Source organism: Artemia sp. Qi Xiang Cuo, chromosome 2, assembly GCF_049724085.1.
Source record: "Artemia sp. Qi Xiang Cuo chromosome 2, ASM4972408v1, whole genome shotgun sequence".
Taxonomy (NCBI): Eukaryota; Metazoa; Arthropoda; class Branchiopoda; order Anostraca; family Artemiidae; genus Artemia; species Artemia sp. Qi Xiang Cuo.
Genome location: NC_142795.1, coordinates 22,771,466 through 22,787,702, shown reverse-complemented (window position 1 = coordinate 22,787,702; position 16,237 = coordinate 22,771,466). Strand labels below are relative to the sequence as shown.

The 16,237-nt window shown below is 35.4% G+C and overlaps 1 protein-coding gene across 1 annotated transcript in view; it reads right to left on the bottom strand.

Moving 5' to 3' along the window:
- The window catches only part of LOC148955010 (dynein axonemal intermediate chain 4-like), a 72,463-nt gene extending 62,686 nt beyond the window's left edge, over positions 1–9,777 (bottom strand). The window contains exons 1-3 of the mRNA XM_089108021.1: positions 9,716–9,777; positions 5,637–5,722; positions 4,001–4,037 (exon numbers count right to left, since the gene is read on the bottom strand). Coding sequence (XP_088964147.1) covers positions 4,001–4,007 — 7 coding nt within the window. The 5' untranslated portion in view covers positions 4,008–4,037; positions 5,637–5,722; positions 9,716–9,777. The remainder of the gene's footprint in view (positions 1–4,000; positions 4,038–5,636; positions 5,723–9,715) is intronic.
- Positions 9,778–16,237: the final 6,460 nt, after the last annotated feature.

Sequence of the window (16,237 nt, the reverse complement as noted above, 5' to 3'; positions counted from 1 at the left end):
GGGAGCGTAAGAGACCCCTATGGTTTCATGTATTTTAACACGATTTGAATTCGACGGATCGCACACGTCTGTCAGTTTAGCTTCGCAGTCTAAAGCGATCTTATTGCACTGCAGGAGCGTGTTTTGGAAATTTTTAAAACGTAAGATCGCTCTATCTCCGCTTACCGTCTCCACAGCCTGGTATCCATGACGTTTACAATGTTTCATGTGATGCTTTAACTTTAAATCAGCGCGAAATCTTGAGAGGCATGTTGGACAGTAATAACATACATTCCCCTTTTTACCCTCCCCCAAAACCCTACTAATATCCGTAATTAGTTTGAAATGACCAATTGAATCGGAGTCTGTTGGTGGAGTGTATAGAAGCCACACTCAATGTTCTACTGATTCAATTGAAGGAGCCCGAACTGGAAATAGTACACCCTTCTTATCGGAACGCTGGCCCTCCTCAAATTCTGTTTCATACTGTAACACCGTGACACCAATCTTTAAATGTGCATTAACCCACTCAAAAATATCTATTCCTTTTAGTGTCACGGGAAATTGACCACTTAAACAATTAAAATCTACTTTGGGGAACTTTGAACCCTCCCTACCATTAACTGCCATTTTATCCAACTTTTTCCTAGATGCATCTATTCGAAGTGGTCTGTATGCTGCAATTGAAAATGCATACTTGAAATACTGCAGCCTCGTATCGAAACAGCTTTGTTGTATCCCCTTAATTCCATCTAAATCTCAACGATATTTTAATTCAATTGCCCGCCCGACTTTAAACCCCAAACTTAAATCAAAATCACTTTTAAATCTACAAACACTAACATATAAGCTGAAAATATATAAAAACGCCTACAAACTACCCCCTCGTTATAATTGTACCACTTACTTTGAATACTATTATCCCAATTTAGAAAAAACTCCCCATAATTTGATAAATGCTGGCGAATTGCCAACATCTCTCTGTGCAAGTACTTTGAATAAATATCACTTACAATCTCATTTAAAAAAATATTTATAGTGCTATTGATGCTTTTAAACTGACCCCCATCCCCAAACCCCCCTCTGTTGTTCAAGAATGGCTCGAATCTTATCACTATATAAATGTGTAATGGCCGAGGGACCTGTTATTATATCCCCCGACACTAGAGAGTTGAAGGGATCACCGAAATTGGCGCTGTAGACTTTTGTGTGGTGCAAGGCAGAGTTGAACAGAAAAAAATCTGGAAGAGGGGATACTTGTGTTGTTGCTGTATTACTACTACTAGTAGTAGCTATATCATTAAGCGGAATGGTGGGGGTGACATAGAATTGTCAATAACACCACCCCCAGTCTGTTTAATTACATTGGTTGGAGATGGCATGAGGTCCCCTAAGCCTGATAGCACATATTACAAGGTGTTTGGGGACAATTGATCGAGCCAGCCTGTATTGTCCTGTGTTGGAATTTCTTTATGAGGACCCGGTTCAGAAGCACTAGTAACACCCCCTAAATGCTCACGCATAAATCTATCTGCCCACTCTGGGTCCTCCAACATGTCAATATCATAAGTTAAGTCGTCTAGGCTAGCCATGTCCCCAAAAACATCATTAAGACAACCTCGAGGCCACTCCATATTCTCTAGAACTAATGAAGGTTCGTTTCTGAACTCCACTTGTAGTGATAGAAGTGGTACAGTAAAAGCTGATGTCTCATCACCCAGTGGCGGTGCTATTTAATTAATCTATAGTAAAAAGGTTTTATTTTTTATGTGAAATAAGCATTATTTCATAAATTTGAAAAATCATGTCCATTTCTAATCGTGTGTTTACCTGAATATTTAACATACCCCATTTTTCTACACCAGACTCCGCTAAAACTCCCGTCCTCCTCCTAGAAATATTTAAAGTAAATACATACCCTCCGCCCTAGAAAGTTCAGAAAAACACAATAGCCATATCTGTAGTGAAGCATTTTTCTACTCTTAAACTAATTTTTTTAAGTTAATAGTTACCACTACCCTCCTCCCACAAAAAGTTCAGAATAACACAATAGCCTTACATTTAGCGAAGCAATTTTATACTCGTAAGCTAAGTTATTAAACTAAATAGGTACCCCCACCCGCCGCCCTCATCAAGGTCATACAAACATCTTAGTCGGATCTGTGGTCGATCATTTTTCTACTTGTAGACTAATATCTTAAACTATATAGTTACCGCCACCCTCCTCCCTCCGAAAGTTCAGAAAAACACAATAGCCTTATCTGTAGTGAAGGATTTTTCTACTAGTAAACTAATTTCTTAAACTAAATAGTTACCCTCACCCTCCTCCCTCAGAAAGTTCAGAAAAAAACACAATAGCCTTATCTGTAGTGAAGCATTTTTCTACTCGTAAACTAATTTTTAAACTAAATAGTTACCCCCGCCCTCCTCCCTCAGAAAGTTCAGAAAAACACAATAGCCTTATCTGTAGTGAAGTATTTTTCTACTCGTAAACTAATTTATTAAACTAAATAGTTACCTCCGCCCTCCTCCCTCAGAAAGTTCAGAAAAACACAATAGCCTTATCTGTAGTAGAGCATTTTTCTACTCGTAAACTAATTTTTTAAACTAAATAGTTACCCCCGCCCTCCTCCCTCAGAAAGTTCAGAAAAACACGTTAGCCTTATCTGTAGTGGAGCATTTTTCTACTCGTAAACTAATTTCTTAAACTAAATAGTTACCCCCGCCCACCCCCTCAGAAATTTCAGAAAAACACAATAGCCTTATCTGTAGTAGAGCATTTTTCTACTCGTAAACTAATTTCTTAAACTAAATAGTTACCCCCACCCACCTCCCTCAGAAAGTTCAGAAAAACACAATAGCCTTATCTGTAGTAAAGCATTTTTCTACTCGTAAACTAATTTCTTAAACTAAATAGTTACCCCCACCCACCTCCCGCAGAAAGTTCAGAAAAACACAATAGCCTTATCTTTAGTGAAGCATTTTTCTAGTCGTAAACTAATTTTCTTTTTTTAAACTAAATAGTTACCCCCGCCCTCCTCCCTCAGAAAGTTCAGAAAAAAACACAATAGCCTTATCTGTAGTGAAGCATTTTTAATTTTTTCTACTCTAGAAAATATACGCTAGTCTACTATAGAAAGAAAAATACCTTTGATTTAGAAACAATTTTATTGAACATAATTACAATAATAGTATTCACTGATGCATTTTGTTCTCATCAATATATTTCGATAGGACATCTAATGCTAACCGAAGTTTATTTATATGGAGAATATTCACTTTTACAGAAAAACATAGTTGCTACTCCTGCTTAAACTTGCTTAATGATATCACGTATATAGCATACATACTGTCCCATTCAAGGTAGAGTCTACAGCCAGAGGTTATTTCCACAGCCACATTGGGTACTCGTATATCGTTGCTGCTTCTGTCGGGTCCATCATTAATCTCCAATAATGTAAATGCACCACTCATTTCTTCTCTACTAATATCCTCTCAAATAAACTATTCTCTCTGAATTCAATTCTCTTGCTTATATGAAATGTAGTGAAAACCATTCCTTTTATTCAAATCCCAACCACAAATCAAGTTATCGTATTATATTGAGCAACCTCTAATGTCTCTGATTGGCTCCTAAAAAATGTCTGCGTCAAACGGTACATTCATTGTGCAATTCTTATCAAAAAAAAAACAGTTTCTTGTACGCTTCATATCTATTACACTTTTGAGCATATTCTTGTAGGGTTGAATGTACGATTTCAATCTATTATACTTTTGACCATATTCTTGTAGGCGTGAATGTAGGTGTGAAAGTGTGCATCGTCTTGTAGGTTTTCAATCTATTACACTTTTGACCATATTCTTGTAGGCGTGAATTTAGGTGCGAAAGTGTGCATGGTCTTGCAGGTTTTCTTGTAGGTTTTCCGTCTTATATGTGGATACTACTGTTGTATGAAGTTAAATTTAAAAAATGTTAGAAATCGGAAACTAATAGAAAATAATATTAGAAAAAGACACTTACCATACATTTCCCAGGGTGTAACATATGCTCCTTTGTCCTAAAATTATATTTGAGAATTAATTAATGTTTTGATTAACATTTTGTGGTTATTAAAGAGCCGTCAGTTTATCACAGTCGGGAAAACCATAGACGACATCTTGAGATCATGGCAATGCCACATGTTCAATAACTGGCTAGGTAACCTTGACTCTCTGCACAATGAATTTGAGAGTACCCCACCCTCCTCATTTTTTTTCTGATATGGTGTTCTCTCCATTTAATGCTATATGGCCACCGATTTATATGCATCCCAGCAAGCGAGCACTTATGGGTTAGAAATTCTCTTTTTCTTCCCTTACCAAAGTCGTCTGTTTTGGTGTCAAATAACTTTGTTCCCTGGCTTTCAGGATTCTCTTACTGGAAAATGTCTGGCAGACATTCATTTTTATTTTATTTTAGACTCTCCTTCGAGCGAGGAATGTCCACCGAGACCTCTAGGGGCTGAACCTGGGCGTATCTATGCTGTTTCAAATACAATAGCTATTTACTTTATCCATAGATCTATTTTTTGTGGAATTAAATACGTGTAAGAGGTTATTAACATTTTTCTTAAAATTTCATTATTTTAGCATACAGAAAAACATCTAAAATCATGACTGCACTTTTCTCTCTTTTCTTCATGCTAATTTAACACTCTCCGTTGTTTTTTATTTCAAACCAGCCGTCCTATTTCAGAATCTGGGGTTTGGGTTTTCTCAACATTACAAAGTTAAACTTCTCGGGACACTTGATAGCGGTGGGTTTGACCTTAGCTTGATATTACGAGACCCAGAGATCGAACCGCTGTGGCAAACACTGCAGGGCCAACACAGGAACCTTAGTCGTCAAGAAGTGTCATTAATTTGATTACATTTTATGTGAGAATTACATTTAAATATATGAAATAAGACTCATTGGAATACAACGCAGAATCTTCATAAGCTTCCGAGAATTTTCTAGAGCGGATCTAGTACTAAACAAAAGTTCATTTTTTGTCAAACTATCACATTTTCGGTATTCTAGCATATCCTTCTTGTCAAATCTGTTTTTAATGGGGTCCCCTGTGACGTTTCTTGGAAGAGTAACTGCATTTTAGGTATGAGAGGGTGCTCCAAATAAAAAACAGAGCTATTTTTTATTTCCACAAAATTTGTAATGCTATAGAAACAGAAACCACCCTTTGATTATTTTTTGGTGATTTATCGTCTTCCCACATTATATTCCTGCACATATATGCCTGTTACGCTGTGATAATAGCATGTACAGCATTAGAGCAGGGGTGCTATAATGCTGCACATACATCTATGCAGCATCTTTACCTGATGCTCCAAATTATTATCCAAACAAAGTGTTGAGTTTGTCATATTGAAACACCTATAACCCACGGTGTCTTATAGTTCCGTTTGATCATTCAGAACGATTTTCATAAAAAAAGTGATACAAAAAATATTTATGATACAAGTGTTATTGCAAAATATTCAGTGCAGTCTTGAAAAACTGCCCCGTAGGAAGAGGAAATAAAAAGTTTATAGGTACACTAATACAGTATTCCCAGCATTTCAACTCCCACTCCGCTGCTAACGAGGATTCTTACAAAAAGTCGTTTGTTAACACATACCTGCTTTGGAAAAGGAGAAGCTTGACTCTTTTTGGCAATCTTTAAGGTCGGGCCACATTGGGTGTCTGCTACTTTATATGAAACCCCTGCAAAAAGAAGTGAAGTTTTTTTTAGTTATTATGTTCTGCTTTAACACTGCCGTAATAAAGAAATATTGATAAAGTAACTCCAAAAGCCCTTATCATGTTTTGTTCGATGGAAAGCTCTTCTTTTTGGTATTAATAAAACAAAATCACCGTCATAAAAAAAAATTACTGAGTAAAGTAATGATTGTGGATTGACAGTTTAATATATATATATACTGATATTTATTCTGATAATCTTAATATTTGGGATTTATTAAAGTTAAAAACGATAAAACATGTAAAAGGTATCTTCCTTAATAACACAAAGGTCGAAGGCTAAATTTGAAGATGAAATTGAAAATTAATTTTTTCTCTCTGGCAATTAAGTCCCCCAAAAACAATTTTTTGAAGTGTTTGAGGGGTCTGCACATGCAAAAACATCATCCTAAAAACAGCTCTTAACGGGCATTATAATCAATTGGCTTCTTTAGTGGAGTAAATTTGTATTGTTATTATCATCGGAATTAGTATGAGATTAAAACATTTCGAAAATATCATTAGAGTGAAAGAATTATGGATAAGCTCTTTTAAGTTCTTAGTTACTTTATAAAGTATGTTCCCTAAATTATGTTCTTCTTAGCTAAAAACTCTGTCGGACAGTTGTCAGGACGAGATAAGAATAGTTTGCCCCCTTTCTCTGAAATTCTAAGTCTCATGCTTTCCTTATTGATAAGGATCGCTATTTGCCAACCATTATTATTATTACTATGAAGAATTGAGTTTTTTCACTCCAGCCAAGCCATATAGAAAAAATGTTGGTGGAAAACTCCAGAAGGGGTCATTCCATCACAAATTAGAACGTATATTGCCCCTATTAAGTACCAAAACCTATTGGCTCGCAGTCAACCATGGGCAAACACACAACTTTTCTATGGTTTTCCCTACTCTGCTCTCTATCCTTTGATTCCTTCAGAATTACTTTATAGTCCCCCGATTTCCAAGGCCCTCCCCTGCCCCCTCCCAGCGTGCACCCATGGCTAAAGTTTGAATGAATTAAAGCTATAAATAGATTAAGGTTTTCAAATATCATATTTAACACTTAATTGAAAAACATAAATGATTTTGTTAAGCTCTAGATATGGTTTTGTTCTCGTATAATTCACTCCAATATTTCAGATGACATAAATACAGATGCAGGGTATAAAGTACAGGATATCGTAGCACAGGTAAATGAGTCACTTATAACCGCAAAGAAAATTTTCTAGCGGAAACTTTTAAGGTACATCTGTAGAAAGACATATTGAAGGGTGAGTAGCGAGCCTTACAGACGAACAATACCAAGTTCTTCAGAGGAAAAATAGAATGGCCATAAAATATACCAAGAAAACACGTCGAAGAAAGGTCGCACTACGCTCCGACTAATATGAAAATCATAACTCTTAGTGGCAAGTACAAAGTATGCCTAATGAATGGCCCTCTATGTCTCCTGAGTTTACTAAAAATAATTGTTTCAATTCCCTTTTCTTGACACCCTTTCTATTTGCTGTAAATCTATTTTTGCTGAAGAATATCCCTCAATAGTCCCTTCCCTGCCATACGAATTTAAAATCCCTTGACACAATGTGAAACACCTTGGAGGATGATCACACGTTTTTAATGCAGATTGAGCACTATATCAAACAGTTCCCGGTAACGAACTGTAAGTAAGGAGTGACTCGGCTCATTAGTAACCGAAACTCTAAAAAACAGAATTTTGATATTGATAGATACATCAAAAGAATCAATTTATTATTCTGATTCCAAATATATAAAATTCATCAAGCATAATTTTACCTATCAAAAGTTACAAGCCTGCGAAAATTTGCCTGATTTTTGAAATAGGGAGGAAATACCCACTTAAGTTCAAGGAATCTTATTGAAAATCACACTATCAGATTCAGCTTATAAGAGAACCCTACTGTAGAAGTTTCAAGCTCCTATACACAAAAATGTAGAATTCTGTTGTTTTTGCCAGAAGAAAGATCATGGATGCGTGTTTATTTTTTTTTTCCAGGGGTGACAATGGTCCTAGAAGATCAGGGTTTATTTAAACTGAAATTAAACATTTTAGTGCCTTGTCAAGTGACCAAAAATATTGAAGGGCAATTTGCCTCCCTCCCACGCCTCTTTTTCTCCAAAACTTTCTGATCAAAATTTTGAGATAGTCATTTTGTTCAGTATAGTTGAAAATTCCAATAACTAGGTCTTTAAGGGTAAAATGACCCCCCAAAGCCCGTGGGGAGAGGCCTGAAATTAATGAAATTTGTCCATTGTTTAAGCACAGTATTGGTTATTGGGAAGCAATCAAAGAACTTTTTTAGGGGGATTTTGCGCTTGGGGTGGGTTTCCATAGGGAGAATTTCCATGGGGAGGGAAATTTTGCATATGAGATGTTCCGGGGGATTAATCCGAGGGCTGTTTTTTCCGCGTATTTTGATTTCTAGGAAAAAAACTGCCACGGAAGGGGGCATTTCCGGAGTGATCGAGAAACCGATTAGAAATTAAAGTCTTTCAAATATAAGTATGCCAAGGCGAATTTTTCAGGCTGAATCGTCCGCAAGAAATTTTACGAAGAGACGGGGGGATTTTCAGCGAGGATGGAACTGTATGGAAAGAATTTGTACTTTATGTGGGATGAAATTTCCACGGAGGAATTTCCCATGAACGGGGGAACGGACATTTCATAGAGGGCGAGCCGGATTTACCGGTATTATTTGAAAAACGATCAGGAATTAAATTTAAAAAACAGTTTTTTTTTAACTAAAATGAAGGAACAACATTAAAACTCAAAACGAACAGAAATCACTCCGTGTATGAAGGACTGCCCCCTCCTCAATACCTTGCACTTTAAGCTGAAATTTGACTGTTTGTCCCAATCTTTTAAGAAAGGCAACTGAAACACAGGAACCATTTAATTAGAATAGGAAGCTTTTTTAAAAGTTCTAAAAGCTTTACAGTTTGTGGTAACTAACCATAAGCAAGGAGCGACGCGGCTCAATAGTAACCAAAATTATAAAAAAACAAATTTTTCAACCAATAGATATATAAGAAAAGTCAGCTTATTATGCTGACATTTGCTTATAACCTTATTTACTTACCTTATATTTTATATAACCTTAATATACTGATATTCCCTTATAAATAATGTTCTAGATTTCAAACCTCTGTTTGTAAAATTGTTTTTTGACTTTTATATGGGAGGATAGTTTCTGGAGGTGAACTTTCAAGAGGAAATTTTACATTTTAAAAAATTTTACACGGAAAAAAGTTTTTTAAATAAAAAAAAAATTTCCGTGTAAAAAATTTTACACGGAAGAAAACTTTGCCAAGATTAATATGCAAATTCCTTTCAGATTTTTCATGTACGGTGAGCCAAATTCAAACCTGCTTTAGTTAAAAAGCGTTCAAAAATGAAATAAAATAATTTTTTTTTTAACTGAAAGTAAGGAGTGACATTTAAAACTTAAAACGAACAGAAGGTATTCCGTATATGAAAGGGGCTGTCCCCTCCTCAACGCCTCGCTCTTTGCACTAAAATTTGACTTTTTGTCACAACTCTACTTTTTAAAGTAATAAAAAACTTTAGTGTAAAGAGCGGGGCGTTGAGGGGACAACCCCTTTCATATATAGAATAACTTCTGTTCATTTTACGTATTAATGCCACTCCTTACTCTCAGTTAAAATAAACTTGTTTTTTATTTAATTCAAGTTGAAAAGAAGATATTTGACAAATTCATGTACAACAAACATCTTGAGCCATCATTGATTACTTGAGACTGGGAACTTTCTTGAGATATGCTGAAGTATCAGGTAGTTTCCCTGATTATTTCAGGAAATATCAGGTAGCTTCCCAGATCAGACAGCTTTTCTCATTATCTGAGACTGGTGACTTGCAGAAAACAAGAACACTTTCAAAGACACTGCCGAAAACAAAGGTTACATAAGTATATCGAATATGGTTATTACTGAGCCTACCTTGCAATTTCGAAGATGATACTTTTCCAATACAATCTATAGAAATGAAACAATCACTTAGAGTCAAAACGACATGCATGTTGGCTACTGAGTACTTTATTGATAGGTTACTATGGCTAACGATATGTTTCCAGCGCCTCAGTTGTTGACAACGCTCGTGGTTGACAAAGCGCCCCAGTTGACAACGCTTGCCGTAGAGTATTTTTGTTCATGTATGGAACCAAATTACTAAATAGCAAGAACTGGAGGGTCAGGTTTTGTGGAAACACATAATTGCATCAGTTAAGTCAATTATTTAGTTCAGCTTGGCTGTTCAAATTGAGTGTGATGTAAAGGGTTGTCTTCTTTCCCCCTTCATTCAAGTGACCCAAATTTCATCCAAAATATTAGAAGCCAAATTCTTCCAGTCTTCCTTAGACAATTTTTATCTTAGCAGCCCACAGATTTAGAATTAGCCGTTTCACTTTCAAGCGTAATGTCAATTTTATAGCATACAAAAGCAATTCATGACAGCTTATTATCCCGACTGATTTTGTTTAGCGTATAACTCGAGAGAGAATTAGTGCATCGTTTCGACTATAAATGGAAAACTAGTGTGGCCTGAAAATGGTGCAGGATTTTGATCAGAAGGTAGGATAATATGTGACTTAGAACGTACAGACCATTCATATTTTTCAGACTAACAGCTGGGGGGATTATGTTTCCGCTGGTAAATATTTAACATCTAGCAAAGACATGTCAGCCTTATATTAAGAATGCCTCTACATTCTGAAATTTTGAAATTACAAGCTTAACTGGTTTTGACTTTACGAGTTTAGCTTTGTTTGGCCACAGGTGTCGATAAATAGCTTATCTAATATTTTTAGATTTTATTATCTTTCTTTTTAATTAATCCCACCTCCCACTCCTCTCAATGATGACAACTTTACAAAATTGTTTAATTTAAACTGTAGTAATCATCTACACTTATTTTTTTTTAAAGTAGCTATACCGGATACACTTCAAGCCACCGTATACTACAAAAACACCCCATAAAAATAAAAATGTCCTTCCCGTAACGAAAGGCTTCCTCCGATCACAGAGAGTCAGTCCTAGGGTTGCTTTTCTTACCATTTCAGGCTCTTTCCAAATGGGGGTCCGTTAAGTCTTCCACACAGAAAGGAGAAACCCTTTTATTTTCAGAAACGAGAATAATTAAAAATGTCGTAAAACTAATCAACTTAATTAATAAAAATAAAAACAAAGAAGTATATTTATATCATTATAACTTTCTTTTACACAAAGAATATTCACATTATATACCCTCTAGCAATTACCGAAAACTCTAAGAAAAGGATTTTTGATAACAATATGTATATCAAAAGAATCAGCTTTTTATGATAATTTTCAATATATAAATTCATTGTGTTTATAATTAAGTATTTGCCTGCTTTTCGGATACGTGGAAAAACATCCCAAAGAGGGCAAATAATCTTGATGAAAATTTTACCTTCCAATTTTGTATTCAAGAGAACTGTGTTATCGAGGCTTCATGCTCCTACCCGGAAAATGTGGAATTTTATATCATTAAAAAAACAGATGCGTTTTTTTTTCTTTTATTCTCAAGTGAAACTGTATCGAACCAATAGTCCTTCAAATTAGGGAGAGAATTCCTTCGAAAAGATTGCGCGAAAGCAAAATGGCGTTTTTTGCTATTCTGTGGCATAAAATTAGCTTCACAATCTGAAAAGAGCCAATCAAAGAACTACATATTGAGTATCACAGCTTCAGAGATAGGAACGTCGTGTGGTGGCACATTCATTCGTAAAGAGTCACGTAGTCCTTACAAAACAAACAATTAATATAGATATTTATTTTATAGCTTCTTCCATCTAAGCAAATTTACTCAATGTTTGATTAAATAGCAGGCACTGATTTATAATTAAGCATCAGGTTATTGAGCAGTGCCACTAAGTCATTTTTAGGTGAGGGGGCTGTTATAAATGTCTTAAAAAATACTTTATTGTGTCCCATGTCTCCAACCTTAAATGAACCTTCAGGTATCTATAAGAGAGGGTCCGAGGGGATGGAGGATAGAAATTCATCTCTATTATTCCTTCATAGGATTAAGCTTGAATATGGGTACTGTTGGATGATAGCTCCCCTCTTATTGCAGAAACAAATGGTTTCTCTGTAGCCTAAAAGGTTATATACATATGCCTAACGGCACAAACGGGGGCGAGGGACGAGAGGAGGGGGGTCATGAGTAGCGCTTCATTTCGGTGTTACCAATTTTAGCAATTCAACGTATGCTGGAATATACTCCATGGATTTCGAATTTTCATTGATGTAAACAAATCCTCAAAAACTGCTTTAGAATATGCTGAAAAGTGACTACGTCAACTAAAATTCTTTTGTCGAAAATAAAGAAACAACAATGTTTTAAAAGAATCACGATTCCAGTCACCTTGCGATAGCGCTGAGGAAGGAGCTGCGCGTGTTAGTTGAACCCACATAGGTTCGATCCTGTGTGTCGTAAGGAAGTCTCTCTATTATTAATTCTTATAATTTTTTTTCTTTTTAGATTGTGGAATTTTATAGAATGTTGGTTGAAAAAATCCTTTTTAAGAAATTTATTTTGCAAAAAAGTTATTCGGGCATGTCAAAATTTTTATATAAACACAAAATGTTTATATACAAACATTTGTGTTATCCTCCATGGGTGCCCATAAGGGAGGGGGGGCAAGGGGGCTCCATCCCCTCCCCCTCTTGGCTGAATGACGGTGTCATATATTTGTATTAATTAAGAAAAACTTTTTCCACAGAATAAGTTTTCAAAGAAAAGTAAAGCTCTATTAAGTCAAAAATAGGCAGAAATAAAGTCAAATAATCTTCCAAACGTAAAACTATCACAAATCACTATCAACAATTAAATGAAACTCAAAACAAACAGAAATTTTAATAAATAGCCGAGTCAAACTCAAAGCAAGCAAAAATTAACATTACTAGGGCTGACAACCCCCATGCCTGATCAAGACCAGAACTAAACTTAGGCTTTACTGAAAACAAAAAACAAAAAAAAAATGACTGTGGATTGTCAGTTTAATATACCTATAAACTCAAAACGAAGTGCCGATTAGACCAGGTAAGCCCCCCCTAAAATTCAGCCTTTGGGCGCCCATATCATGAGCGCCTTCAAAAGAATTCGCAGGAGAGGCAAGGCATGCATAATTACGAAATTTGTTCTTATCGACGTTTAAAGAAATATATTGGGTTTTATGTTTGTTTTTTATATATATTATACAGTACATGGCAACAAACTCTAAGGATAGAGTGACTCCTCATAATAGTGACCAAACCTCTAAAAGAAAATCTTTGATAAAAATACATACAACAATAGAATTGCCTTTTTGTGGCAATTCCAAACATGTAAAATTAATCAATTTTAAAATACCCGACACAAGTTAAGAGCCGGAGGAAATTTAATCTGTTTTGAAAAAGGGGGAAACCCCAAAACAGCAATGATTTGATAGAAATTACTCCATCAGATTCAGCATATCAGATTACTCTTAAACATAGTACCCATATCTCTGAGAAATCTATCGTAGAGGTTTTTAGTTCCCACCTACAAAAATTTGAAATTGGGAATTTTTCCATAGAAGGAGGATCAGGAATGCGTGTTTATTTGGTCTTTATTTGTTCTCCCCAGGGGTGATTGTGCCGAGCCAGTGGTCTTAAGATATCGTGAGAAAAATAATTAGAAAGGAAATTGGAAGTTTTACAGATAATTTTAAGTAGCAAAAACATTTTACCACAGCAAAGTTGCCCCGCTAGGAAAATCACAGGTAAAATCCTTAATCATCAGAGTATTCATCCGTATGATAAGAAAAATGAGAAGTTTCACGTCATGTAGATAGTACATTGAGGGCTCTCAAACATGTTGGATTTCATTATATAATTTCCAACAAGATCGTATCCTTTTTTCGGAGTGCTTAATTCCTAATTCAAAATTTATGAAAGCTTTTAATGAATTATATTAAACTCAATACATTTTGTGTGTTGAAAATATAGTTTTTTTTTGTTGCACATGTTGTATTTAAAACTTTTTTTTTTGAGCTTCAGTTTCAATTGAAAACGGTTGTATTTTACTTACACTTTATTATTACGATCTGTTCAAACAAAAACTTTCTTACATGTAAAAGAGGGCAACTAATCCCCCTTCAACCCCGGTTTCTTACTATCAATTTTAAGATTCGTAACAAAATTCTGTGAAAATGATAATCATCCCTGAAAAAAATGTGCCCCTCCAAATACTTGTTAGGAGTGATACATGAGATATCCAATTTTAATTAAAGGGTTGTCATTTCTACGACACCATTGTTCCTACCTCTCCACCTGGTGCCTTTAGACATGAGAATGTAAAATTTTATGTTACAAAAAGATTGCCTGTAACAGGAGGGTCACTAGGCCCTCCCCCCTAAGCACCAACATAATAGGTACAGTTTAAAAATATTCCCGAGAATCAAGGATGATTTGGTAATGAACTTCTACACTTTCACAAACCTTCTTCTGGATTTATCTGAAGGCTCACGGAAAAATAAAAAATATGAGCCTTCCTCCGTAATAGCTGACGTGAAACCTATACATTGCCGTACAAAATATTATCAAGCTTCAAAAGAATAAACCTAGTAAGCGAAGCTTTAAAAAATTATATTAAACGTTTACTTTGCATGGGCTACGTGTATCTCTAGGGGTGAGTATGCCACCGCGTGCTATGGTTCCACTTTGCTGTGGCATTATCTTTTTTGCTGCTTAAAATTGTCGGTAAGACTTTCTATCTCTGTCCATCCAAGAAAAGAAGTTTTTATTAGGGGGAGAGAGCAGCATCTGTGGGAAGGGGATACAACTGGGGAACTCAGTAGATATTTTTTGGGATGCAGGGCAAGAGATCATAATCTGAAAATTCGACTTTTTCCCAATTATATGAGAGGCTGTTGAGATTAATTTGAGAAAGGGAAGGGAAAATTCATCCTCAACGTCCCTTAATTTAAAGGAAGATCTTAGAGTAAGATTGCAATGTCGGTGTTGGGAAGGGTAACCCAACCTTTATTTGTACTAAGGAGCTACCACTACTTCTATTATCCTGTTCTTCATGCTAAAATTTAGCTTATGCTTTATTAAGAGCATGGTTAATATCGATAATATGTTTAAGCCTTAGCGAACAAATCCAGGGGCTTAGGACTTGCAAATATTTTTGTATATAGAATGAGTTTCTGTTTGCTTTAGGTTTAAATATCGCTCTTACTGTCATTGAAAACTAAAATCTAGTTTGAAAAAAACTTGCTCGCCATATTCAAGGTTATCCTAAATATGAGACTCTCCTTCCACCACCAAACTACTGCTCTCTATGCCAAAATTTATTGGTTTTATAAAGGTGCTTAAAGAATGATAAACAACCCTGTTGATAATTCTCAATTATTGTTGAATGATCGTTCAAATAAAGATGATATTCAAGGCTGGGAGCTATTGGACGAATCCTGTTCCTAGGGAATCCCCTTCTTACCCTTCACACCTCTGTATAAACAACATTATGATTATAATTGCTTTTTTAAAACTCAGAGCATCTCAACAGTTAGAATGAAGTTGTCAGTGGAAGGACTGCACACAATGTTTACCTAGTCTAAGTTTTCTACAACATTTTCTCAAACACTTCGCATTTTCAGATTTGGGTTCCAAGGATCCCTACTCCTCCCATCATATTTTGAAAGCTCTGGTGTCACCACAATAAAGTGTTTTTGCCACCATTTTAATATATATTTATTTTACTAGTGGAAAGCGCTGTATTTTTAGCTTTATCTCAACCGGAACTGTACTTTAAAAGTAGATAGCGCTGCAAGCAATTACTATGTAAGACAAAAATAAAGAAAAAACAAGGCTAAAATTCTGCCACTATGGTCAGATTGCGCATAAAAAGAAAAAACAAACGTCGAAATTCGCATTTTCCAAATAATGTGTTGAAGTTGGTGGTAGAAGGGGTGGGGGGGGGATTCCTTTTATGAATCCACTTCAAGTATGGTATAGTATACCTGACTTTATACCAAAAAATGATGGGTAAGGATAGAGTTATGTTAAAGCGACAAAGGTTCCACTTTGTGTCTTTAATAATTGAAGACTCTTGTTTTGTTCCAGTTCAAACAATGCACCACTTGCTTACTTTTTCACTAAAAAGTTTTATTATACTAAAAAGCATTAGACATCCTTGCTGATTCTGTTCCAAACAAGGTGTAACATGACTGTCTTTCTGCAAAAACACTTGACGAGGTTTTTGATGCAGCCGCTATGGCTCCACTTTGCACTTCCATCCTGTTTTGACCACTAAGACTCGTTTTTTTTTTTGCACTGATGCAGGAATTATATCGTTTTGTTAAGCGTCATTTTTTATTCTTTTTTACAGTGGTTGAAATGAAAATGAAATGAAAGTATTAAAAATAGGGGAAACTTTTAATAAGGTATAGAACATCGAAAGAAGAAAAAAAAACTTTT